Raw genomic sequence first — 27,374 nt, forward strand, 5'->3', positions numbered from 1 at the left:
AGTTTCAGGACTCGCCGGGGTCTTTTGGGGAAGGTGGGGGTGAGGAGGACAACATGAGAGCCCCCACTCCTGTGGGGACCCTCCGCAGCTGGGCGGGCGGCGGTAGCTTGCTGCGCCCGCTCTGGCTGTCGGGAGGAATCTCCTGCAGGGCCGCGACGGCCGAAAAGGGGGCGTGTCCAGCCCGGGGGCCTACTTCCGGTGTGAGGCCTCGGGCTGGATTTTGGAGCGATGCGGCCGCTCCCGGCCGGGAGCGCGCCCAGCGGCGGTGGATGGACAACACCACCCCCCTCCCTCCGCGGGGGGGCCGGAGGACGGCTGCCTGCAGGGTCACCTCACCTGTGTGGCTGGATTATTGGGACCGGAGGACTGGGCGCAGCAGGCAGCGGCGAGGAGGAGACAGGAGGTGCCTGCAGGGTCACCTCACCTGTGTGGCTGGATTATCGGGAACCGGAGGACTGGGCGCAGTAGGCAGCGGCGAGGAGGAGACAGGAGGCGCCTGCAGGGTCACCTCACCTGTGTGGCTGGATCATCGGGACTGGAGGACTGGGCGCAGCAGGTGGCGACGAGGAGGAGACATGAGGCCTGCTGTCTATCCTGGAGCAGGCATTGGGACAAGGGTGCAGCTCTAATCAGTAGTGGCTTCCCCCAGGAGGGGAGTGCCCAGCATTGTGGAGGCGACAATCGGACCAAACAGGGCATGTGGACACGGTGCTCCTGGCGTCAGGGGGCGAACCCGGCGGGCATTCGGTGGCTGCAGCTTGAGGGACTGTCCCGGGATCAGAGACGGACGACTGGCGAAAAGGACAGTGACGGCTGATCTGAGGGCGTCCTCTGGAGGCAGCCTGGCGCGGTAATCAATTTAAGTTTCAGCCTTTTTGTAGTGGTGGGGGCAAAGTCGCTATAGTGGAGTAGTGTCTGGAGATATGGGTAGCAGCTGGGGGGGTTTGGAGCATGTGGTTAGTTCATAGGTCGGTTGGTGCCGTGGTCCCTGGGGGGTGTGGGTTCATGTTCTGGAGGCCAGGGGCAGAGTTACGGACGGGGTGGTCTCATGGCAGCGGGGCCGTGAGGGTGCAGGTGGCGTCAGGTCCGGTGGTTACAGTTTCAGGTTGGGGATGGCGAGGTTTGGCGTTTGCCACAGTTTAGGTCTTGTGAGACTTGGTTAAGGGTGCTGATGATTGCGGCACATGTGAGCGGGTGAGACGGCGCAGTTATGGAAGGTTTGCTGGGGTGTTTCATTATTAATCTTCTGATGCATGGTGGTTCTTATTGGATGAATTATGGTGGGTAAGGTAAAGGGGCGAGGGGTCCCGCGGTACGGTGTGTGCAGGGAGTTTTCAGGGGGTTTTTGTGAGTGATGTGTAGGTGCGGGGCCCCGGTATAGCGCGAGGGTTGCTGTGGATAAGTGAATAAAGGAGAGCGGAAATGTAGGAGAAGGTGAAGTGTTGGTTGCTGTAATGGGTTTGTAGGTTTGCAACCGCATCAATGGTAACATGGGGTTAATTTGTGGCTAGTCAGCATGTTATCCCATTGTGGAGGTTGGTGCTGGGAGGAATGTTGAGTCCAGCGTGACTGAATTGGTGTTAATGTAGGTGTTGGGCAGCTTTGGGCTGCTGTGGGTGAACTCGGTTAATCAGCAATGGTGGGCTGCGAACGGAATAATGGAGTTCTTCGGACAGCCGTGATTACGGGTGGGGACTATGCGAGGTTTGGTTTGGACTAGAGGATTGGGTACTTGTGGTGCATAGAGTGTAAGTCGGATAGCTTAGGGCCATCTGGTATTATTGGGTGTTTTGCATGGGTGGACTCCTGGCATCTGTGGGCTGGTGGAGTCTATTTTATATTCATATACAATTTAAAAAACAAAAAAAAAAAGGAATGCTTGGCCCGGTGGTAGATATGGGCATCTGGGTAAGGGTTTGCTTAGGGAGTCGTGGTGCTCCGGTCTCACGGCACGAAGGTATTTGGTTTGAAGGTGCAGTTGTGCGTTACGGGAAAATAGTGGTACGCCCCTCGGTGGTCGGCTTTGAGCGGATACTATGGTGTGGCCAAGGTTTTAATTTATCTTGGGGTGTAATATGAGAGCTCAAAGGGGGTTGCGTGTCACAAGGTTTTTCCTTGAGATCGAAAGGCCCGGACATGGTGTTTGGTAAAGTTGTGTCTCCTGATGCCCATAGTTGCATATGGAGTCAATCGGAAAACCACATAAACTATACCTCAAAATAAATATCTTTATTAATAGTATTGATTTAAAATATAGACACCATATGTCTTTCAGACAACAGTAAACAAATACAAAGTGAGTGAAAGCTTAGTTGAAAAATAGGAAGGCGTGAGAGAATGAGTAATAGATCAGTGATAGGTATCGGGTTTCATAGAACCTAATCTAGATCCTTAAATAACCCTTCCTACCAGCGGAGGGTGTCATAATGTTTAGGACCCCCCCCCCGCTCCAGATGACTGGCCCTCACTATCCCTATTTTCTACTGGCTTGTGTCCACCACCAACAAACAGGTGCAAAGGTGTATTAAAGACAAACTACATGTAATACACAATAGCGTTAAATGTAGGTTTTTCGCTGAATAAATAATCCGGTCTGTAAACTTGATATTTGTTAGAACGGAGCGACAGGGCCTGCCAAAGCGGGCTCCTGCAGCTCCTCCCGACGCGTTTCCCCCCCTTCTAACGCAATGAAAGGGGGTTCATCAGGGGTACTAAGTAGAAGACACCTGTAAGAAAGACAGACATGTGTCACTATTCAAATTTAGGAATATAAATGCTTCCTTGGCCTAATGTGTGCAGCGAGGATGACTTACTTAAAAATTGGTTAAAGCCAGTGACTCAATAAGTCTGCTGACCAGGATAAGTGCGACAAATATTACTGTATCCTTTTTCACAAGATCCCCTATTGTTCCATCAAGATAAATGGACTTATAGGAGGGGTTATGCCTTTGGGCCTACTAAAAAACAAAAAGAGAAAAGAGGAAAAATCTCTTAGGGCAACATACAGATGGCACAGGGTCACTATGACATGGATGGTAGTAAAAAAATAGAAAGAACCTGATTCTTCCTTAATGAACAGGGGCCCAACGGATGTATATTAATCTCCAATTTAAATGAAGAGAGAATCTGCAATGTACAATCAAAATTTTACCGTTAGAGCCATGATGGAGCAGAGGGCCATACCCCAAAAGGCAATTATATCTACCCTTTGCAACCAATGTGTCACGGTAGGGGTTGTTCCAGCCTGATTCCTGGAGAATTTTCACCACAAGGCTCCTGTATGTGAAACAAAGGAGTCTCCATCATACCCCCATTTTATATATCAACATGCATAAATTCTTAAGTAGCAAAAATATACCTGCAAGAGAAAAGATACCATCCAAGGACCATCTATGTGGTCATAGTAGGCAAACTGCTGCAATCAGCAATAAGTGATAGGCCACCGGTAGAAGGGAGAAAAAATATACCTGTAATGAAAAGGACTTCCTTTTTAGTCCTAGGTATTAAGAGGTACTAAGGTCCCACCTGTTATAGGTCAGACCTACAGAAGCAGACTAAATCAACATCAATGGGGTGCCCCTTTGAACATACAAAACATTCACCCCTCCTGGTTTGGGGGGAAGGTACATACCCAAAGCAGTCCTCTAGACAACTCCACCTGCAAAGACCCTATCCGGGTCCCGAGTGCCGATACACACCTGAAACGCAGGGAGTGATGCTGGAAATCCAGTGTATTGCCTGTATCCTGTGCGATGTCGGTGTCCTGCACATGGATCCATTATGAAGGGGTATTTAAACTCCCCGCGTCCCGGAAGTTGGGGGCGGAGTAATCATCCCTTCCCTGCTTGCTTTAAGAGTGACAGGAAGAAAGATCCTATAGAAACACAGGATCTGCTAATGACATGAACGATCACGCCCACTTCCTGTTCGCGCTATAATTGAAAGAAGAATGATCCTATCGAGACCAAGAATCTAACTCTTGGCGTGATGATAACGCCCACCTCTTGTTCCCAAGCAGTTTTAGCAGGGAGAATGCTAATCGTCCTATGCAAATAAAGACATGACCGGAAGTATGCGTCATCCGAGTGACGCTTCTTTAAACCAACCCGCTTGTTTTGCTGGATTGACTAGCAAATACGAAATCGCCCCATATGTCTCACATTATGGAATGTCAATGCGAACCCCCCCCCCCCCCGCCTATTGTAATGTATACATAATACGGCAGGCAGGGATGAACGTCATCCCTAATCAGATTAAGCATTCCAAAGTCCATAAGGACCACGGAGGGAGGCGGGTTCACAGGACCCAGGGGAATAGAAAGGACATTAGCATTAAAGAACGTAACAATGTCTCCCTTATACACTTCAGCATGTATTGGAATAGTAGATAATACGTGCTGAAGGGAACACAACAGTTTTGGGGATTATTTCCCCGTTGGTAAAAACTCTTGTCAGGTATCCCCCATATATCTCCAGTGCTTTTAAGGAGAAACCCTTAGTCTTGCCCTTTAGTGACCTATGGCTTATTTAGGACCCCCCCCCCCCCCCCCCCTTATATAAGTTATATAATTTTTTTTTTTTATATATAGATATATATATATAAGCCCTAATCCATCAATAACACCACATAAGGTCCAGGGAAAATTAAAAAATTGTATATGAAAAATAGAAAAGAAACAAGGTGGGTATGGATGACCCACATACGAATTGATATCAAAGCTTTCTATCAGTTATAACAACCCTTTTCCAGATTAGATGAAGCTGACATAGCTAATGTTTTCATTCAGTCCCCCCGGGGAGACTACAGCCAGCAAAAAAATCCATCTTGCCTCACGCTGCAAGATGGTTCTGTCCCAGTCTCCTCCACGTACCGGTTTTTTCACCACCTCTATGACCTCTATGACCTATGTCACCATTATGGTACTCATTTACATGCCGTGAGATGGCCGTATCCCTTTTGTGGCTGATATCACCAAGGTGTTCTCCGATCCTCACCCGCAGCTGCCTCCTGGTTTTGCCCACATATCCCAGGGGGCAGCTGCAGGTACAGAGATAGACCACCCCCTGGGTCCTGCAATTAGCAAAGTCTCTAGTCTTAAAAACCCTGCCAGTCCCCAGATTGAAAAATTCTTTGGTCTGATTTATAAAGATGCAGTAACTGCATCTACCACATCTGAAGGTCCCCTGTGGTTTTCGGTCCAGCCAAGTCCCCTCCCCTCTTGGGGGTATGAAATGGCTGTGCGTGAGGTGATCCCTAATGGATTTCCCCCTCCTAAGGGTAACACTTGGATGCGGAGAGATGTATTTACCTATATCCGGGTCTGATCTTAGAATGGGCCAATACCGTCTGAGTACCTCCATAACCCTAGGGTTTTGGTCGTCAAATGTAGCCACTAATCTTGTGGTCTCATTGTCACCCAGTTTTTCTTTTGGCCTGAGTAATTCCCTCCTTGACTGAGACTGCGCATGTTTATACGCAGGTTCAATAACCCTTGGTGGGTAACCTCTCTGCTGGAATCGTCTTTTCATCTCTTGTGCCTAACCTTCAAATTCACTAAGGGAGGAACAGTTTCTTCTTAATCGAAGAAACTGTCCCTTAGGGATACCTCTCCTGAGGGGTGCTGGGTGGTAACTCTCCCACCTCAGGAGACCATTTGTGGCTGTAGGCTTTCTATAAATGGTTGTAGCCAAATTCCCTTCCGAATCCCTAGTGATTTTCAAGTCTAGGAATGCCAAGGAATTAAAGCTCATCTCAAAGGTGAATCTCAGACCGATATTGTTTAGGTTCAATTTGTCCAGAAATTGCACAAATAATGACTCACCCCCTGTCCAGAGGACGAGGATGTCATCTATGTAACGCCCCCAAAATTGTATATGGGGGGAAAAGATGACATCCCTGTCCACAAATACGTGGGTATCCTCCCACCAGCCCAGGAACATGTTGGCGTATGATTGCAGCAGTTTGCCTACTATGACCACATAGATGGTCCTTGGATGGTATCTTTTCTCTTGCAGGTATATTTTTGCTACTTAAGAATTTATGCATGTTGATATATAAAATGGGGGTATGATGGAGACTCCTTTGTTTCACATATAGGAGCCTTGTGGTGAAAATTCTCCAGGAATCAGGCTGGAACAACCCCTACCTTGACACATTGGTTTCAAAGGGTAGATATAATTGCCTTTTGGGGTATGGCCCTCTGCTCCATCATGGCTCTAACGGTGAAATTTTGATTGTACATTACAGATTCTCTCTTCATTTAAATTGGAGATTAATATACATCCGTTGGGCCCCTGTTCATTAAGGAAGAATCAGGTTCTTTCTATATTTTTTTTTACTACCATCCAGGTCATAGTGACCCTGTGCCATCTTTGCTACTTAAGAATTTACGCATGTTGATATATAAAATGGGGGTATGATGGAGACTCCTTTGTTTCACATACAGGAGCCTTGTGGTGAAAATTCTCCAGGAATCAGGCTGGAACAACCCCTACCGTGACACATTGGTTGCAAAGGGTAGATATAATTGCCTTTTGGGGTATGGCCCTCTGCTCCATCATGGCTCTAACAGTAAAATTTTGATTGTACATTGAAGATTCTCTCTTCATTTAAATTGGAGATTAATATACATCCGTTGGGCCATTGTTCATTAAGGAAGAATCAGGTTCTTTCTATTTTTTTACTACCATCCATGTCATAGTGACCCTGTGCCATCTGTATGTTGCCCTAAGAGATTTTTCCTCTTTTCTCTTTTTGTTTTTTAGTAGGCCCAAAGGCATAACCCCTCCTATAAGTCCATTTATCCTGATGGAACAATAGGGGATCTTGTGAAAAAGGATACAGTAATATTTGTCGCACTTATCCTGGTCAGCAGACTTATTGAGTCACTGGCTTTAACCAATTTTTAAGTAAGTCATCCTCGCTGCACACATTAGGCCAAGGAAGCATTTATATTCCTAAATTTGAATAGTGACACATGTCTGTCTTTCTTACAGGTGTCTTCTACTTAGTACCCCTAATGAACCCCCTTTCATTGCGTTAGAAGGGGGGGAAACGCGTCGGGAGGAGCTGCAGGAGCCCGCTTTGGCAGGCCCTGTCGCTCCGTTCTAACAAATATCAAGTTTACAGACCGGATTATTTATTCAGCGAAAAACCTACATTTAACGCTATTGTGTATTACATGTAGTTTGTCTTTAATACACCTTTGCACCTGTTTGTTGGTGGTGGACACAAGCCAGTAGAAAATAGGGATAGTGAGGGCCAGTCATCTGGAGCGGGGGGGGGGTCCTAAACATTATGACACCCTCCGCTGGTAGGAAGGGTTATTTAAGGATCTAGATTAGGTTCTATGAAACCCGATACCTATCACTGATCTATTACTCATTCTCTCACGCCTTCCTATTTTTCAACTAAGCTTTCACTCACTTTGTATTTGTTTACTGTTGTCTGAAAGACATATGGTGTCTATATTTTAAATCAATACTATTAATAAAGATATTTATTTTGAGGTATAGTTTATGTGGTTTTCTGGTCATTCTACCTCGAATTTCTATTATTTGTGGTTTTACATATGGAGTCAATCGGGCCAGTGGTGTGGCTGCAATTTTCCGGTGGGCATTGTAGTACAGGGAGATTGTCGTGGTCCGGTTTGCGGAGGCAAGCGGACTATGCATTATGGTTGGAGGTGTTGTTGGGGACCTTGGGATCGAAGGTAATGCTTCAATATCTTCGTCTCAGTAAGGGGTACAGGGCGATGGTTGCGGTTGTTTTTTGAGGCCGTGTTAATTTTGGGGTGGGGCATGGTTCCGTTACGCCGTGTGGGCATCGTGGAAATTAAGTGGGCCTGATTTCGGATGAAGAAGGTCCATTAGTGTGGTAGTTGAAAATGTGGGAAGATTTTGGGATTTTCTGGGGAAGACAGCTCGAGCCTCTGTTGTTGTCAGAGGGTGTGATGGCAGAATAAATTGGTCAGGGGAGACCGGTAGTGATATTTGGCTCTGGGGAAGCTGCAAGGTCAGCTATAGGGGAAATTTCAAGGCTATGGATTGCAGTCGTTTTACAGCGGGGTTTCCCTTTAGCGGTTTCCTGGGAGAACTAGGTTTGGGGTGCTAAGTGACCCAGTAGCATAAGCAGTGTGAGTGTCATCCTGTTGTTGTATCTCAACCCCAGTGGTGGTTGATTTCAGCTGGAGACAGGAGGAGGAGCAGGGTGACTGTACAGTGGTTCTTTGGTCGGTATTGGGGAGGACGATGGTACAGTCGGTACTGCATTTAATTCGTTATAATAAGGCCAGTGGGGCATGGTGTGGATTCCGGTATAATTTGGGAGCTTGTGGCATGGTGTGCCGGTGGGCCTGAGTGGCCGTCAGAGGGACCCGGTGGCTCCTGCCACCAAGGATCAGGGGAGTGCGGTGCAGTAAGGTGGACTGGGTACGCTGGCTGGTGCATATATTGGATGCTCAGAGTTTAAGTGATGGAGGAAAAAGTTTTAATGGTTGGTTTGGCTTGCAAGTTGGGGGAGCAAGCGTTGGGTGTGTGGGGGTCTAGGCCATGAAAGGTGTCACGTGGCCTGTTCTGTGGCGGGGGTAGGTCTGGTCCAGAGGCGGTTTAACGGATAATGTTATTTGATTGGAGAGTCACTTGTAGGATATAGTGGCTCCAGTTACAAGGATCTTGCAGGCATGGGTCCTGCAAGGTGGGGGGTATTGATCCGTAGGTGATTCATACCTCATCTCCGGCCCGGTGTGTGTTGTGGCCAGGGATCATGTTTTGGTGGTGGAAGGTGGTTTCTGGACCGGGCCTACCCAGGGTTACGTATTGTATTATGTACTGTATTATTATTATTATGGTATTACCTATTGTTAAATGTTGGGGACGCCCGTTGGACGGCGCCCCCTTGTGTTAGTGTGTAAACAATAGGCAATAAAGGGCTGCTGTGGCCATTTTTTACCAAGTCGCAAGCAGTGTCCGTGATATTATTGATACCGGGTAAGGGTAATTGGGAATAATACAGGAATCAACGGCCGGAAAATCCCTCCTGGAAATGTCATGAGGTTGCTGAAAAATTGTTCTGTACAGAACAGGAATTATCCTTGTGACCAGTGTAAAAATGGCAATATTTATTCTTCTACAGACATTAAAATTCATATTTTTTTTTTAAATCAAATACATTTAATGTAAAAATATGATTTAAACAATAAATCATTTTTTTCTGACACATTCTGTTCAAGCTTTTTTTTCTGTTGAATTTGACAAGGATTTATAAGTTTATCTTAGACTCTGTTCACATTTGTTCGTGTACATAACATTTTATTGAATCAGGCTATAAACCCTTCACGTGTCGGGTCCTCTTGACGCGGCCATTATTTTTAATTGAATGTGTTTTGGCTTATTTACGCTTTACTTTTAAAAAGAAGAACAATAACAAGAGTAAAAAAAAATCAATGTAAACTACAAATGAGGAGATGTGACATTTACAGTAAAGGAGCCGTGATATTTCCGCACTGCCACTCTTTCTACATCAGACAAATGAGGGTCAGCGGTCAGGGAGCGAGCCGCGATGTGGCGCGACATTGCAGTTTTTTGTATTTACACTGTGTACAATTAGGTCCTTGAAATGAGAAATTCCAAATAAAATATTCTATAATTTCAAAAAAAGAAAACAGTTCAACAACTTTTAAGGTTTATCAGGGTTTTATCATATATATATATCTCAAGGAACGAAAGAGGAGTGTTAAAGGGCCATACATGTGTGAAGCCCCACAGGTGTTGTGTCGGTGCATTACCTTCAGGGACTCCACTCAGCTGGATCTTGTCACAGGTAGGAGATCTTCTTCTTGTCGTGACGCCACTCTCAGTATTGCGGCCAGTAGGGACCGCCACTGCAGGTTGAGGGACGCCTGGGGCTGATGGTGAGTGCAGTTAGTTGGAATAGCCTCCTGAGAGTGAGGCAAGCCCCAGGGCCCTGTGTAGGTGTGTAGAACCACAAGGCGCAGAATAACTCCACACAGGCAGGATGTCTTTCAGGGTTTTTACTCACTTCAGGTGGCAGGGTGAGTAACCCGGGCGTAGCTGGGATGAACCAGGCGGGAACCAGGTATCCTTCAGGCTGACTTCTGATGGTGACTACCAACTCGCCTTCCTTAGCCCTTGGTGGTTTGGGGTGACCCCGACTTTTAGTCCCTATGGGGGTCACCCAGGGAAGTTGCTGAAGCCTCACTCCCCTTCGTTTGCCGTTTGCTTGTGGCCTGGACCAGCTCACTCCAGCTGCTTGCCTCCTGTGAGCTATGGGCCCTAACTGTGGCTACGTGGCTGCGGCTTTTGTGGTGTTGTGGTGTGGGCTTTGAGGACCCCACACCGGCAGGTTTAGCAGGGAAAGGTGGATCTATCCCCGCTCCGGGATCTGCCGCCCGTTTGGGCCTGGTACTCTCTAGCAGTCTCCTTACTTCCCACTCCGTTGCTCTCTCTCTAGCTGAAGATGGATTTCGGGTAGCACTCCTAGTTGATCGTTCTCCCCCGTCGGTAGCCACTGCGCGGACGCTGTCAGACTACAGCAGCCCAGGGGAAGGGGTCAGCTCTCCTCGGAGCTCCCTGGACTCTGCTCTGAACCGGCTCACATCTGGGACCTTCACTGCTGCTCCTGTCAGAGCTTCACTTTTCTGCTCCTCACTCCTCCACACTCTGCTGCAGACTCTCGACTGTTTACTCCTCCTTCTCTTTTCCCTTTTGTGCCTGCCTACGCCACCTAGCAACCAGACTCTCTTACCACACCCCTTGAGAGGAGATGGAGGCTTTTGGCCCCCTCCACTATTCCAGTGAAGGTGAAGGCTTTTCCCCCTCCTGGGATCCCCAGGGGTCCTCTCATGGGTACATGTGTGAGACCTGATCACTATGCGCCTGTGTTCCACACCCCGGTCAGCCTTCTGGATTACCTGTATTGTACTGTCCCCAGCATGGGTGCAGTACTCAGTGGTGCCTGACCAGGTCAGGGGCGCCACATTCCCCCTTAGTTATCACCAGCACGTCCTCGGGCTGCAAGACAACATTTCAAAATGCATAAAACATTAAAACATGTAAAACATTTTTTTAAAAGCACCAGGTACCATACATCACCACCCTCCACCCACAAGTCCGTTAACCCACCCAAAACCCTCTCACGTTGGCCGCGCCTTCAGCCACTTCTGGCAGGATGTAGAGGCGGCTTTCATGGTCTGGTGGTCTTCAGGGTATACCTGGCCTGGTGGAGCCGCGCCTTCAGCCTCTTCTGGCAGGATGTAGAGGCGGCCTCCACAGTTGGTGCTGACCAGGTACCCTCTTTGTGGTGGAGAGCCAGGCCCCATAAACAGGCATGCTCTCTGGTTGCAGGTGAGCCAAGGCCCTATATACGGACGTGCTCCCTGGTTGCAGACGAGCCAAGCCCCTAAACAGGCTGACTCTGGTGGTGGTGGTGCCCTCTGGTGTAACTATTTACACTGCGAGAGTTTGTGGCTATAGCCAGTTCATAGCCTTAAGGTTCATTTCTCACATCAGTTTATGTGGGCACATTCTTAAACTTGTAAAACGTTGCAAAACAAACTTTTTCAAACTGGTAACTTGCTTTACTTTAACTTATGCAGACTCCTCTTCACCAGGGCTTGGGCCTGTAGGGCTGCGGCACCTGTTGCTTCCTTGACCTTTTTCCTCATCTGTAGTGGTCTCATCATTAGGTCTTTGGTCTTTTCTTTCTTTATTACTGTCTTTCCTTTCTTCTTTGGGACATGGTACTACATCTAGCGCGTACCAGCCTCTTTCGCCTTGATGCAGGGTAAACTGTACGGAGTCTCCCATTTTTAAGTTTCTGCCAGGGTGTCCTCTGGGCAGATGAGCTCTCACATCTCTTCTATTGACGAAGATACCTTCTTTGATACCAGGTGCAACAATGAACCCGTATCCTGACTTTAGGCTGAAGTCCTCCACTACTCCTCTACAAAGGGGTCCTCTGACCTGTGCTTTGGCTCTTCTCAGGAACCGTTTTTCTTCTAGGTCTCGGGCCGTGACTTCTCTCTGCTCTGGGGATGGCGGTGCAGGGAAAGACTGGGTTCTGCTACGGCGCCGTGTCTTGCGGGCTGGATTCTGCGAGGTACAGCTTACAAGCTCCCAGGTGAGGCTTTTGGGTAGATCTTCTTCAGCAGACGGTGTTAGGTCTTCCTCATCCCAGCGGGAATATGGCAACATCTCCGGCTCTGGGCATGGATCCACTGCTGGTGGCTCCTGAGTCAGCTCCTCAGCCTCCTGGCCTCCCCTCCCCCTTAGTTCTTCTGAGCACTCCTTTGGTGGCAGTGCTGGGGATGGACTTTCTTCAGCAGGCCCAGGCGGGGGACTCTTTGGCGTAGTTGCTGCAGGGGTTGCCGGAATCCTCTTGGGGGTGTGCGGAGGGAGCATGTACTGATCCACCATCTCCTGTGGGAACTTGGCCTCCATGTCAGCCTTCAGCTGCCAGTATGCGGGGTCCTCACCTACCAGGGACTTCCTAGCAGGGACCTCCTTGGACTGGGGAGCGGTGTCTGCTCTGGCCTTGCAGGCCGGGGAAAATGGTGATGCAATCTTATCTTGGCGGGCCGCGCCTGACATGGCGGCGGCCTGGTCTTGGCGGGCCGCGCCCTGCATGGCGGCGGCCTGGATCGGCGTCGCTGTCGCGATGGGATCGGTGCAGGCTGGGCTGGGCGTCGCTGCAGCGATCGGAGCTTGGCGGGCCGCACCTGGCGGGGCTGCGGCCTGGTTCAGCACCTCACTTGCGGCGCGGACGAGCGTTGCTGCTGCGGTGGGGTCTCGGCGGGCCGGGCCTAGCAAGGCGGCGGCCTGGGTCAGCGTCACACCTGCGGCGTGGATGAGGGTCGCGGTGGCAGCCGGATCTTTGCGGGCCGGGCAAGGCATCGCTGCGGCGGCCTGGGCTTGGCGGGCCGGGCAGGGCATCGCTGCTGCGGCCTGGTCCAGCGTCGCCGTGCCGGGCGCCTCTTCAGGGACCGCGGGCGTGGCAGCAGGGGTCGGGGCACTCGCGCTGGCAGGGGCAACACTGGACTCACCCATCGGTGGCACCATCGGGGTCTGAGTCGTCGCCGCTCGGTCTGGCACTCGTCGCGCAGCTTTTTCCTCATAGGCCTGCACCGCGGCAGCCATCTCCAGAAGCTCCATGCGTTCCTCTCTGATCTGCTCCACGACCCGGGTCTCCAGTCGGTCGCAGAACTGGGCAAGCTCCCGATACCACCAGGCAGCGGAGCCTGGTTCTGGGTTTCTGCGTTCAGACGCCATTTCCTCTGCGCCTTCTTCTGCACGATTTCCCAGCAGTGGACTCGTCGCTGCCTCCAGTAGCAGGCTCTTCAGTTTCTGCTCTGCCTCTTCCAGCAGCAGGCTTCTGGCTCCCTTTCTGTCCCGACGTCTCTGAACGCCTCCGCTCTCTTCACTTGCGAGGTCAGGACTCTGCAGGGGATCTCTGGGTAGCCACACCTCTTCGTGGGCGGTAACTTCTTCCAGCGCGGGCTGCTGTTGTTTTTCAGCGCGCTTTTCATGGTGGCAATATGGCGGCGCTTCCAATTTTTCAAGTGGACCGCCCAGGCACATGGTCACCTGTCTGGACAGGTCTAGTCCTTATCCTGTTCGTGACGCCAGATGTGAAGCCCCACAGGTGTTGTGTCGGTGCATTACCTTCAGGGACTCCACTCAGCTGGATCTTGTCACAGGTAGGAGATCTTCTTCTTGTCGTGACGCCACTCTCAGTATTGCGGCCAGTAGGGACCGCCACTGCAGGTTGAGGGACGCCTGGGGCTGATGGTGAGTGCAGTTAGTTGGAATAGCCTCCTGAGAGTGAGGCAAGCCCCAGGGCCCTGTGTAGGTGTGTAGAACCACAAGGCGCAGAATAACTCCACACAGGCAGGATGTCTTTCAGGGTTTTTACTCACTTCAGGTGGCAGGGTGAGTAACCCGGGCGTAGCTGGGATGAACCAGGCGGGAACCAGGTATCCTTCAGGCTGACTTCTGATGGTGACTACCAACTCGCCTTCCTTAGCCCTTGGTGGTTTGGGGTGACCCCGACTTTTAGTCCCTATGGGGGTCACCCAGGGAAGTTGCTGAAGCCTCACTCCCCTTCGTTTGCCGTTTGCTTGTGGCCTGGACCAGCTCACTCCAGCTGCTTGCCTCCTGTGAGCTATGGGCCCTAACTGTGGCTACGTGGCTGCGGCTTTTGTGGTGTTGTGGTGTGGGCTTTGAGGACCCCACACCGGCAGGTTTAGCAGGGAAAGGTGGATCTATCCCCGCTCCGGGATCTGCCGCCCGTTTGGGCCTGGTACTCTCTAGCAGTCTCCTTACTTCCCACTCCGTTGCTCTCTCTCTAGCTGAAGATGGATTTCGGGTAGCACTCCTAGTTGACCGTTCTCCCCCGTCGGTAGCCACTGCGCGGACGCTGTCAGACTACAGCAGCCCAGGGGAAGGGGTCAGCTCTCCTCGGAGCTCCCTGGACTCTGCTCTGAACCGGCTCACATCTGGGACCTTCACTGCTGCTCCTGTCAGAGCTTCACTTTTCTGCTCCTCACTCCTCCACACTCTGCTGCAGACTCTCGACTGTTTACTCCTCCTTCTCTTTTCCCTTTTGTGCCTGCCTACGCCACCTAGCAACCAGACTCTCTTACCACACCCCTTGAGAGGAGATGGAGGCTTTTGGCCCCCTCCACTATTCCAGTGAAGGTGAAGGCTTTTCCCCCTCCTGGGATCCCCAGGGGTCCTCTCAAAGGTACATGTGTGAGACCTGATCACCATGCGCCTGTGTAGTCACACCTCGGTCAGCCTTCTGGATTACCTGTATTGTACTGTCCCCAGCATGGGTGCAGTACTCAGTGGTGCCTGACCAGGTCAGGGGCGCCACACATGATATTAAGAATAGATATAAAGACTCCTTGTGATACAAAATGTCTAATTATTTTCCCAATACATTTTCTACATCAATTCACCATAGATTTTATCAACTCTGCTTGCTTTCACTCAACCTTTCTTGATCATTTAAGGGAATAAAAATGTGAACTAGTCATGTGATGGACCCAAGGGGGCAGGGAACATTACTTTCTAGTACAATAATTTAGTAACGAGCAGTGCACCTGAGTCATCTTCCCCCTCCCCTCCCCTGGGTTTGAATAATGAAAGTTGTACTGACAGCAAGCAGAGATCTTGAAAATCAATGCTTTTTAAAAAATGGTGAGGTGCTGGAAGTTACGCCGGTAGTGACAGCATCTGTCCACCAGGGGTCTCTGTTAAGGCTGGCGAGGAGACTCTTTCATAGTCCTGGTGGCGTAGTTTAGTTCCCTGCAGTGTCAGCATTCATCCACCAAGGGTGTCTGTTATGGCTGTTGAGGAGACTCTTTGGTAGGACTGGTGGCATGGTTTAGACCCTGCAGTGTCAGCATCCGTCCACCAGGGGTCTCTGTTAATGCTGTTGAGGAGACTCTTTGGTAGGACTGGTGGCATGGTTTAGACCCTGCAGTGTCAGCATCCATTCACCAGGGGTCTCTGTTAAGGCTGGAGAGGAGACTCTTTGGTAAGTCTGGTGGCGTAGTTTAGTTCCCGGCAGTGTCAGCATCCGTACACCAGGGGTCTCTGTTAATGCTGGTGAGGAGACTCTTTGGTAGGTCTGGTGGCATAGATTAGTTCCCGGCAGTATCAACATCCATCCACCAGGCATCTCTGTTAAGGCTGGAGAGGAGACTCTTTGGTAAGTCTGGTGGCGTAGTTTAGTTCCCGGCAGTGTCAGCATCCGTCCACCAGGGGTCTCTGTTAATGCTGGTGAGGAGACTCTTTGGTAGGTCTGGAGGCATAGTTTAGTTCCCGGCAGTATCAACATCCATCCAACAGGCGTCTCTGTTAAGGCTGGAGAGGAGACTGTTTGGTAGGTCTGGTGGCGTAGTTTAGTTCCCGGTAGTGTCAGCATCCACCCACCAGGAGTCTCTGTTAAGGCTGGCGAGGAGACTCTTTGGTAGGTCTGGTGGCTTACTTTAGTTCCCGGCAGTGTTAGCATCCATCCACCAAGGGTCTCTGTTAAGCCTGACGAGGAGACACTTTGGTAGGTCTGGTGGCGTAGTTTAGTTCCCGGAAGTGGCAGCATCCATGCACCAGGAATCTCTGTTAATGCTGGTGAGGAGACTCTTTGGTAGGTCTGATGGTGTAGTTTAGTTCCCGGCAGTGTCAGCATCCGTCCATCAGGGGTCTATGTTAAGGCTGGCGAGGAGACTCTTTGGTAGGTCTGGTGGCTTACTTTAGTTCCCGGCAGTGTTAGCATCCATCCGCCAAGGGTCTCTGTTAAGGCTGATGAGGAGATACTTTGGTAGGTCTGGTGAGGTAGTTTAGTTCCCGGCAGTATCAGCATCCGTCAATCAGGGGTCTATGTTTAGGCTGGCAATGAGACTCTTTGGTAGGTGTGGTGGCATAGGTTAGTTCCCGGGAAGGACTCAAAGAGTGCGAATGGAGAGAGACCGCTCCCATAGGGACCTCTATGGTTTGTTACAGAGTTGTACCCCCCTTGGGCTCGTTGTAGTAACCCATTCGAAGGGCCATTATTAACCTGATAGGAGCCCTCCTCTTTGGGTCTCAAGAGGAAGCATCCTGCTCATCCTTCAAGATACAGATTAGCGAGTCCTGAGCTCAGTCCCGCCATGGACATTATTGGCAGGAAGCGTGCATGCAAAGATAGTGTTTGGCACCAAACTAAGTTAGGAATATATCAAAAAGAATGACCCGCACATCGAACAGGTGTGTACAGGTGCCAGCTGAAAACACAATATAACTACAAAATACATACAGCTGCACTCTAGAATGCTAACAATGCATAACAGAACTCTGGTATTGCATTACAGCTATAGGAATATTTGAAGAAAGAGGTACTTAGCTTATGTACTGGCCAATGCATGTGAGCCGGTGTAGTAGTTATATTGTGTTTTCAGCTAGCATCTGTTAACACCTGTTGCATGTACAGGTCAGTCTTTTTGAAAAATATGTAGATAACAGAGAGTAGTAGAGAATGGGTTTCACAGCCGTGCCAAAGGACTACTGGATTCTTCTCAGATTAATGTTTCTTTTATTTCATAACAGGTCAAGTCTACGCGTTTCAAGAGAACACAGCTCCCTTCTTCAGGACAAACCAGCAAAGAATCATCAAATCTGCTGTATAGAGAGCCTATACACCATTATATACCTCATGGAATGAGGTCAGAGCACACCCACCAAAATAAAAAAAAAAAAAAAAAAAAAAAAAAAGGAAGGCGGGAAAGACATGCTTGCAAGTCACAGTGACGTAGTATGGAATAAAAAAGTCATAATGCAATACAATTGTAAAGGCTCTCTATTAATTCCAACAACTTAAAAATCAATGAATTAAAAATACCGAATAAAATTATGTTTATATTAAAATGTTTCTGAGTGATTCACTCAGAAACATTTTAATATAAACATAATTTTATTCGGTATTTTTAATTCATTGATTTTTAAGTTGTTGGAATTAATAGAGAGCCTTTACAATTGTATTGCATTATGACTTTTTTATTCCATACTACGTCACTGTGACTTGCAAGCATGTCTTTCCCGCCTTCCTTTTTTTTTTTTTTTCTTTTGGTGGGTGTGCTCTGACCTCATTCCATGAGGTATATAATGGTGTATAGGCTCTCTATACAGCAGATTTGATGATTCTTTGCTGGTTTGTCCTGAAGAAGGGAGCTGTGTTCTCCTGAAATGCGTAGACTTGACCTGTTATGAAATAAAAGAAACATTAATCTGAGAAGAATCCAGTAGTCCTTTGGCGCGGCTGTGAAACCCATTCTCTACTACTCTCTGTTATCTGCCTCATGGGGACCGCTGCCAGGACTTGGTGTTACATGCTGCTATAGGTGTTGTGACTGTCACAACCCGAATTGGTGAGTAGGATTATTCTTTGCTTCACCCTATATATATTGGGGTAAGACCCTATTGCGCTTCCTTTCCACAGTTTTCACTGAAAAATATGTAGAGCATGAGCACTCCACACTGTAATCAGGCTGTGTCCATCCTCCTATATAGCTACATCCTTTCTGCCCAGACATGTAGGTTTTTAACCCCGATAGAGGCATTTAAGTTAGGGTCCCGATATATAAGAGATCACTTTGTCGTGGTTATCGGGCTCACATGCCTTGGCCAAAACATAAGTCAAGTATCTCTTTTTGCAAATATTCCTATAGCAGTAATGCAATGCCAGAGTTCCCTTATTCATTGTTAGCAATCTAGAGTGCAGCTGTATGTGTTTTGCAAAAACTAAGTTAGCAAGGCTGCAACTTCAATAACGAGAGTTAAACACCCAAACCTCCAAGTTAATACTTGATACATATTGCAGTCAGAGTTTCCGTTTGGTGGCTAGGCATTTTTTACTCTGTGTGCGGGTTCATGGGGAGGTATAGAGCCTTGTACAAGTTTGTGAACCGCTATGATGTCCCGTCGACAGGCCATTTCAAACCCTCGGTAATTTACACTGTGTCATCAGAGTAATTAATGCACTTCTACACTTGGGTGGGCATTTCACATGTAAACTGCCGTATACTTCCTGTAACATCAATGTTACAATGTTGTTGGGGCAGCACAGTGGTCCCGGTCAGCTCTGACTGGACGCATGTTATACAATTCTAGTGGCTTTTCTTGTTGCATTGTCCGAGACCCCATTACTAAAAGCATCTGAGTTCCTCCTAAATCATCTGCTCTTGTTCCTGATCCGTGGTCTATAGGGGCGGCACGGTGGCTCAGTGGTTAGCACTGCAGTCTTGTAGCGATGGGGTCCTGGGTTCAAATCCCACCAAGGACACCATCTGCAAGGAGTTTGTATGTTCTCCCTGTGTTTGCGTGGGTTTCCTCCGGGTACTCCGGTTTCCTCCCACGCTTCAAAGACATACAGATAGGGACTCTAGATTGTGAGCCCCAATGGGGACTGTGTTGCCAATGTATGTAAAGCGCTGTGGAATTAATAGCGCTAAATCAATGAATAAAATTATTCTCTATATCTCTCTGCACTCGGTGTACAACTTTTGTGATTATATGCGAATACCTGAAACTTTGCATCTTATCTACCTATAGATTCACTTTTAAAAGTTCAAAAACTATCTCAGGCTTTAAAAAAAAAAATCTGTTTTGTAAAAATTGGTAAATATTAGATATACTGTATAGGAAGGGGAGGAGGGGGATGCAGCTGCCGAATATCTTCCTCTTTGTGCCTTATGCTGCGAGAGGAGGAACTGTAAGAGGGAGACATCTGATTGGCTCAGGACAATAGCACATTTTGGGAGGAGCCTGACCACTTAACAAGCATTAACCCTCGTCCGGCTGAGTAGGTACAATTGTAACTATTCCGTTTTAAAATTGCAATACATTTTTTTTTCCAAAAGCCGTAGAGGACTGAAATTTCGGGACATCTCTGCAGTTTTGGTCCAGAATATATTCTCCAAATTTCAATAAAATATCTCCACCCCCTTCCGAGATAAGGGGTCGCTGTTAACATTGTAAAATTATGCAGCCTGACGAAGGTTAAAAAAGGAAATTCAATTTTAAAAGGAGCAGTAGAGGGAAGAAAACAATCAAAATGCACAGGATAAAACACCAATACACATCAATGGAAGTTTATGTAGCATTTTATGATTTTGTTAAGTATTACCTAAAACTTTCAGTTCTGCACTTCCATAGATAATTCCATAGATATTTTCCGCCAGACATTGGTACATTCCTGCATCCGACTGATTGACATTATGAATCGTCAGCATCCCGTTCACCATCTCAACTCTGTTCTGTAATAGAATGCATACATGAGAATGCGTGTGACTGCGATTTGCTAGCACTGTCCATAAAATGCCATTAATATAGAAAAATATTCTTTAATTTTCATTTTCTTATATTATATTTTATATATATATATATATATATATATATATATATATATACACACACACACACAGTATGTACACACACACGCACACACTATATATAATATATATATATATATATATATATATATACATACAGTATAGACCAAAAGTTTGGACACACCTTCACATTCAAAGTTTTCTTTATTTTCATGACTCTGAAAATTGTAGTTTCACATTGAAGACATCAAAACTATGAATTAACACATGTGGAATGAAATACTTAAAGAAGTGTAAAACAACTGAAAATATGTCTTATATTCTAGGTTCTTCAAAGTAGCCGCCTTTTGCTTTGATTACTGCTTTGCACACTCTTGGCATTCTCTTGATGAGCTTCAAGAGGTAGTCACCGGAAATCGTTTTCCAACAGTCTTGAAGGAGTTCCCAGAGATGCTTAGCACTTGTTGGCCCTTTTGCCTTCACTCTGCGGTCCAGCTCACCACAAACCATCTCAATTGGGTTCAGGTCTGGTGACTGTTGAGGCCAAGTCATCTGGAGTAGCACCCCATCACTCTCCTTAACCCCTTCAGCCCCCGGGCACTTTCTGTTTTTGCGTTTTTGTTTTTTGCTCCTTTTCTTCCGAGAGCCGTAACTCTTTTATTATTCCGTCAATCTTGCCATATGAGGGCTTGTTTTTTGCGGGATGAGTTGTACTTTTAAATGAAACCATAGGTTTTACCATATATTGTACTGGAAATCAGCAAAAAAATTCCAAGTGTGGAAAAACTGCAAAAAAAGTGTGATCGCACAATAGTTTTTGGGATGTTTTATTCACCGTGTTCACTATATGATAAAACTGATGTATCTATGTGATGCCTCAGGTCGGTGCGAGTTTGTAGACACCAAACATGTATAGGTTTACTTGTATCTAAGGGGTTAACAAAATTCACAAGTTTGTCCAATAAAAGTGGCGCACGTTTTGCGCCATTTTCCGAAACACGTAGCGTTCTTATTTTTTGGGATCTATGGCTCAGTGATGGCTTATTTTTTGCGTCTCGAGCTGACGTTTATAATGGTACCATTTTTGCGCAGATGCTACGTTTTGATTGCCTGTTATTGCATTTTGCGTAAAACTTGCGGCGACCAAAAAACTTAATTTTGGCGTTTGGAATTTTTTTGCCACTACGCCGTTTACTGATCAGATTAATTGATTTTATATTTTGATAGATCGGGCATTTCTGAACGCGGCGATACCAAATATGTGTATATTTATTTATTTTTTAACCCTTTAATTTTCAATGGGGGGAAAGGGGGTTGATTTGAACTTTTAGGTTTTTTGTTTTTTTTTATTTTTTAAAACTTTTTTTTTACTTTTTTTTTAATTTTACTAGTCCCCCTAGGGGGCTATAGCGATCAGCAATCCGATCGCTCTTATCAATCTGATGATCACAGCAATACAGCTGTAAACAGCAGAATCAGTCACTTTGGTTTTCCCTCTGGTCTCGGCCGAGGGAAAACGAAAGTGAAACATCATAGCAGCAGGCGTCATCACATGACCCTGTGCTACGATGGCAACCACCGATAGTCACGTGATAACACACGTGACTTCCGGTGGGGGCGGCGGTAAGTAAAAAACATGGCCGCGCGCATTTAAATCTTGCTGCCAAACTTTGGCAGCAAGATTTAAGGGGTTAATGGCCGCGGGTGGAAGCGATTCCACCCGCGGCTAGCAGGCACACATGTCAGCTGTTGAAAACAGCTGATATGTGTGCCGATCCAAGCCGCCTACCAACGGCAGGGAGCGGGGCTTAATGGGACACGTTCCTGGACGGATAGATCCGTCCAAGGTCGTGAAGGGGTTAATAGCCTGGAGGTGTGTTTGGGGTCATTGTCCTGTTGAAAAATAAATGATGGTCCAACTAAACGCAAACCGGATGGAATAGCATGCCGCTGCAAGATGCTGTGGTAGCCATGCTGGTACAGTATACCTTCAATTTTGAATAAATCCCCAACAGTGTCACCAGCAAAGCCCCCCCACACCATCACACCTCCTCCTCCATGCTTCACGGTGGGAACCAGCCATGTAGAGTCCATCCGTTCACCTTTTCTGCGTCGCACAAAGACACGGTGGATGGATCCAAAGATCTCAAATTTGGACTCATCAGACCAAAGCACAGATTTCCACTGGTCTAATGTCCATTCCTTGTGTTCTTTAGCCCAAACAAGTCTCTTCTGCTTGTTGCCTGTCCTTAGCAGTGGTTTCTTAGCAGCTATTTTACCATGAAGGCCTGCTGCACAAAGTCTCCTCTTAACAGTTATTCTAGAGATGTGTCTGCTGCTAGAACTCTGTGTGGCATTGACCTGGTCTCTAATCTGAGCTGCTGTTAACCTGCGATTTCTGAGGCTGGTGACTCGGATAAACTTATCCTCCGCAGCAGAGGTGACTCTTGGTCTTCCTTTCCTGGGGTGGTCCTCATGTGAGCCAGTTTCTTTGTAGGGTTTGATGGTTTTTGCCACTGCACTTGAGGACAGTTTTAAAGTTTTCCCAATTTTTCGGACTGACTGACCTTCATTTCTTAAAGTGATGATGGCCACTCGTGTTTCTTTACTTAGCTGCTTTTTTCTTGCCATAATACAAATTCTAACAGTCTATTCAGTAGGACTATCAGCTGTGTATCTACCAGACTTCTGCACAACACAACTGATGGTCCCAACCCCATTTATAAGGCAAGAAATCCCACTTATCAAACCTGACAGGGCACACCTGTGAAGTGAAAACCATTTCCGGTGACTACCTCTTGAAGCTCATCAAGAGAATGTCAAGAGTGTGCAAAGCAGTAATCAAAGTAAAAGGTGGCTACTTTGAAGAACCTAGAATATAAGACATATTTTCAGGTGTTTCACACTTTTTTGTTAAGTATTTCATTCCACATGTGTTAATTCATAGTTTTGATGCCTTGAATGTGAATCTACAATTTTCAGAGTCATGAAAATAAAGAAAACTCTTTGAATGAGAAGGTGTGTCCAAACTTTTGGTGCCCAACTGCTCTAATACCGCCTGGTGCAAACTTCTTGAATATAACCTAGTTCACTACTGCTCTAATACCACTTTAATATAGCCTGGTGTACTACTGCTCTACTACCGCCTTGTGCAAACTGATCAAATAAGAATGGTGCGCAAATGCTCTAATACCGCCTGGTGCAAACTGCTCTAAAGTAGCATGGTGCAGAAATGCTCTAATACCGCCTAGTGCAATCCTCAAATATATACTGGTGCACAACTGCTCTAATACCGCCTGGTGCAAACTTCTTGAATATAGCCTGGTGCACAACTGCTCTAAAATAGCCTGGTGAACTACTGCTCTAAGGGTATATTTCCACGTTGCAAATTTAGGTGCAGATTTTCTGCACCTAATACTACACCTCTTGGCAGGAAAAACGCTGGGGAAAAAACTGATAGACTTTGCTGGGAGGCGGTTTCCCTTGCATATTGGTTAAAATCTGCAAAAAAAAATGCATCAAAAAATGCAAAAAAATCCCAGTGTGGGTACACAGCCTAATACCACTTGGTGCAAACGGCTTGAATATAGCCTGGTGCACTACCGCTCTAATACTATCTGGTGCAAACAGGTGAATATCGCTTGGTGCAACTCTGCTATAATAAAGGCTGCTTTAATTACCTCTAATATTGCCTTGTGCAAACCACTCGAATATAGAGTGGTGCACTTCACCTCTAATACCGACTATGGCGCTAAACAAGAAGGGGACCAAAAATCATGTTGGTCACATACTTGTTTCTTGTGGGCTTAAAAATGAATTGGCCTATTTTTTTTTACAAAAAGGAAAAGTTCAACAAATGTAGTTATGACTGATGATTTCCAAAATAAAAAAATAACAATTATTATATAAATTATGAAAAAAAAGAAAAAAAAAAAGTTAAAAGTCTAATTCAAGGCAACACAACAATGCAGCGAGATGTCTTTAGTCCTCCTTTGATTATAAATATCAATAGACTTCTGTTCAATCCTTGGACAATCAAACTGTAAATTTCCTTTAACTTGACATGTGCTTGACGTTTACAAGAATTTTTCTGATTGCTGTTCCTTTTAAATAGGCGATACTTTGCTGGGCCTGAAGATAAATCAGAAAGCTTCAATGAAGCCCCCGGAGTATAGCTTCATCAGTCAGTGAAATACCGCGGAGAGATGGGCCCCGCAGATTACTTGTACTAGTCGCTCTATCTCACTGTATATGTTCTATACAAGTCATAAATATAACTGACGTGGAGCAGCGAAACGACAGGACGGCAGCACAAATGTGTCCCATTATATATGAGCGGGTCTGCTGTGTTGTATATAGGAATTCTATACAAATTCTGCAAGAAAAGGGAAACAGATATCTATCTATCCATCTATCTATCTCTCTATCTTCCTTCCTTTGCAGACCTTTGGCATTCTAGCTGTTAGTTTGGCGGAGGTAATCTGGAGATATTTCACCCCATGCTTCCCCCTCCCACAAGTTGGAGGCTTGATGGGCACTTTTTGCACCATATGGTCAAGCTGCTCCCACAACAGCTCAATAGGGTTGAGATCTGGTGACTGGGCTGGCCACTCCATTACAGTTAGAATACCAGCTGCCTGCTTCTTCCCTAAATATTTCATGCATAATTTGGAGGTGTGCTTTGGGTCATTGTCCTGTTGTAGAATGAAATTGTCTCCAATCAAGCTCTGGCAACACAGGGTATGGCATGGCGTTACAAAATGGCGTGATAGCCTTTCTTATTCAAAATCCCTTTTACCTTATACAAATCTCCCACTTTACCAGCACCAAAGCAACCCCAGACCATCACATAACCTCCACCATGCTTGACAGATGGCGTCAGACACTCTTCCAGCATCTTTTCAGTTGTTCTGCATCTCAAAAAATGTTCTTCTGTGTGATCTAAATACCTCAAGCTTTCATTTGTCTGTCTATAACACTTTTTTCCAATCTTCCTCTGTCCAATGTCTGTGTTCTTTTGCCCATAATAATCTTTTCCTTTTATTAGTCAGTCTCAGATATAGCTTTTTCTTTGCCACTCTGCCCTGAAGGTCAACATCCCGGAGGCACCTCTTCACTGTAGACGTTGACACTGGCGTTTTGCGGGTTCTATTTAATGAAGCGGCCAGTTGAGGACCTGTGAGGCGTCGATTTCTCAAACTAGAGACTGTAATGTAGTTGTCTTGTTGCTCAGTTGTGCAGCGCGGCCTTCCACTTCTCTTTCTACTCTGGTTAGAGCCTGTTATTGCTCTCCTCTGAAGGGAGTTGGTCACACCGTTGTGGGAAATCTTCAGTTTCTAGGCAATTTCTCGCGTGGAATAACCTTGATTTCTAAGAACAAGAATAGACTGCTGAGTTTCACATGAAAGTTCTCTTTTTCTGGCCATTTTGAGAGTTTAATGGAACCAACAAATGTAATGCTCCAGATTCTCAACAAGCTCAAAGGAAGGTCAGTTTTTTAGCTTCTCTAATCAGCAAAAGTTTTTTCAGCTATGCTAACATACTTGCACAAAGGTTTTCAATGGATTTCTAAACATCCATTAGCCTTCTAACACAGTTAACAAACACAATGTACCATTAGAACACTGGAGTGGTGGTTGTTGAAAATGGGCCTCTATACACCTATGTAGATATGCATTAAAAACCAGACGCTTGCAGCTAGAATAGTCATTTACCACATTAACAATGTATAGAGTGTATTCCTGTTTAATTTAATGTTAGCTTCATTGAAAAGAAAGAAAAAAAATGTGCTTTCCTTTAAAAAATAAGGAAATATCTAAGTGACCCTAAGCGTTTGAACTGTAGTGAATGTAAACATTGAATATATGAAAACAGCATATAATGAAGGTACTTAGCACATAAATTGGCCAACTCATGAGTGCCCACCAACCATGACAAGGTGTACCTTTCTTGTATGAGACCCTGCACCTAATATTTATCAAACATGCCTCTTCTGCATTAAAAGTCTATTCCTTTAACGGCTGTTTATAATTAGTTCTGGATCTTTCTGGCCCTTTAAATTTGTAGACATTTAGCTTGGGAGAGGTCTGAAAATGATTAGGTTTAAGGTCCCATCTAAGAAATGAACACCTTGTCGTGGCTTATGGGCTCTCATGAATTGGACAATTTGTGTGTTAAGTGCATTCATTTTAAAAGTATATTCTGCATATCAGTAATGCCATCCAAAATATACATATTCACTGTCTGCATACATCTTAGCGCTTACAGAGTGCTGCTGTATGCTTTTGTTTGTGTATTATGCAGTCATAGCAGCTTGCACCTATTCACACTTACTTTATTTTGTTTGGAGATGCTAGTCTATGTATCAATCTATCTACAGTGTCTACAAAAAGCAAAAAAAACCAAAACAAAACAAAGCAAGTGTGAACAGGTGAAAACAGCTCAAATATAGCCTGGTGGACAACTGTTCTAATACTGCTTGGTGCAAACTGCTCTAATGTAGCCTGGTGCACTACTGCTCTAATATAGCCTGGTGAAAACAGCTCAAATATAACCTGTTGCAAACAGCTCGAATATAGCTTGGTGCAAGCTGCTCTAATAGAGCCTGTTGCAAACAGCTTGAATATAGCATGGTGCAGTACTGCTCTAATATAGCCCAGTGCACAACTGCTGTAATATAGCCTGGTGCACTACTGCTTGAATATAGCCTGGTGCAGTACTGCTTAAATATAGCCTGGTGCATAACTGCTCTAATATAGCCTGGTGCACTACTGCTTGAATATAGCCTGGTGCAGTACTGCTCAAATATAGACTGGTGCACAACTGCTGTAATATAGCCTGGTGCACTACTGTGCTAATATAGCCTGGTACACTACTGCTTGAATATAGCCTGGTGCAGTACTGCTCAAATATAGCCTGGTGCATAACTGCTCTAATATAGCCTGGTGCACAACTGCTCTAATAGAGCTTGGTTCACTACTACTTGAATATAGCCTGGTGCAGTACTGCTCGAATATAGCTTGGTACAAACAGCTTGAATATAGCCTGGTGCAGTACTGCTCGAATATAGCCTGGTGCAGTGCTGCTCGAATATAGCCTAGTGCAGTGCTGCTCGAATATAACCTGGTGCAGTACTGCTCGAATATAGCCTGGTGCAGTACTGCTCGAATATAGCCTGGTGCATAACTGCTCTAATATAGCCTGGTGCAGTGCTGCTCGAATATAGCCTAGTGCAGTGCTGCTCGAATATAGCCTGGTGCAGTACTGCTCGAATATAGCCTGGTGCAGTACTGCTCGAATATAGCCTGGTGCACTACTGCTCTAATATAGCCTGGTGCATAACTGCTCTAATATAGCCTGGTGCAGTACTGCTCGAATATAGCCTGGTGCAGTACTGCTTAAATATAGCCTGGTGCATAACTGCTCGAATATAGCCTGGTGCATAACTGCTCTAATATAGCCTGGTGCAAACAGCTCGAATATAGCCTGG

At 46.4% G+C, this 27,374-nt stretch overlaps 1 protein-coding gene across 2 annotated transcripts in view; it reads right to left on the reverse strand.

The window, feature by feature from the left end:
- CNTN5 (contactin 5) overlaps positions 1-27,374 on the reverse strand; it is a 2,293,676-nt gene that overhangs the window by 480,022 nt on the left and 1,786,280 nt on the right. For both annotated transcript variants that reach the window (XM_075337481.1, XM_075337482.1), the window contains one exon: positions 19,681-19,810. In XM_075337481.1, the coding sequence (XP_075193596.1) occupies positions 19,681-19,810 (130 nt within the window). The remainder of the gene's footprint in view (positions 1-19,680; positions 19,811-27,374) is intronic.

This window comes from Anomaloglossus baeobatrachus, chromosome 2 (genome assembly GCF_048569485.1).
Source record: "Anomaloglossus baeobatrachus isolate aAnoBae1 chromosome 2, aAnoBae1.hap1, whole genome shotgun sequence".
NCBI classification, from domain to species: Eukaryota; Metazoa; Chordata; class Amphibia; order Anura; family Aromobatidae; genus Anomaloglossus; species Anomaloglossus baeobatrachus.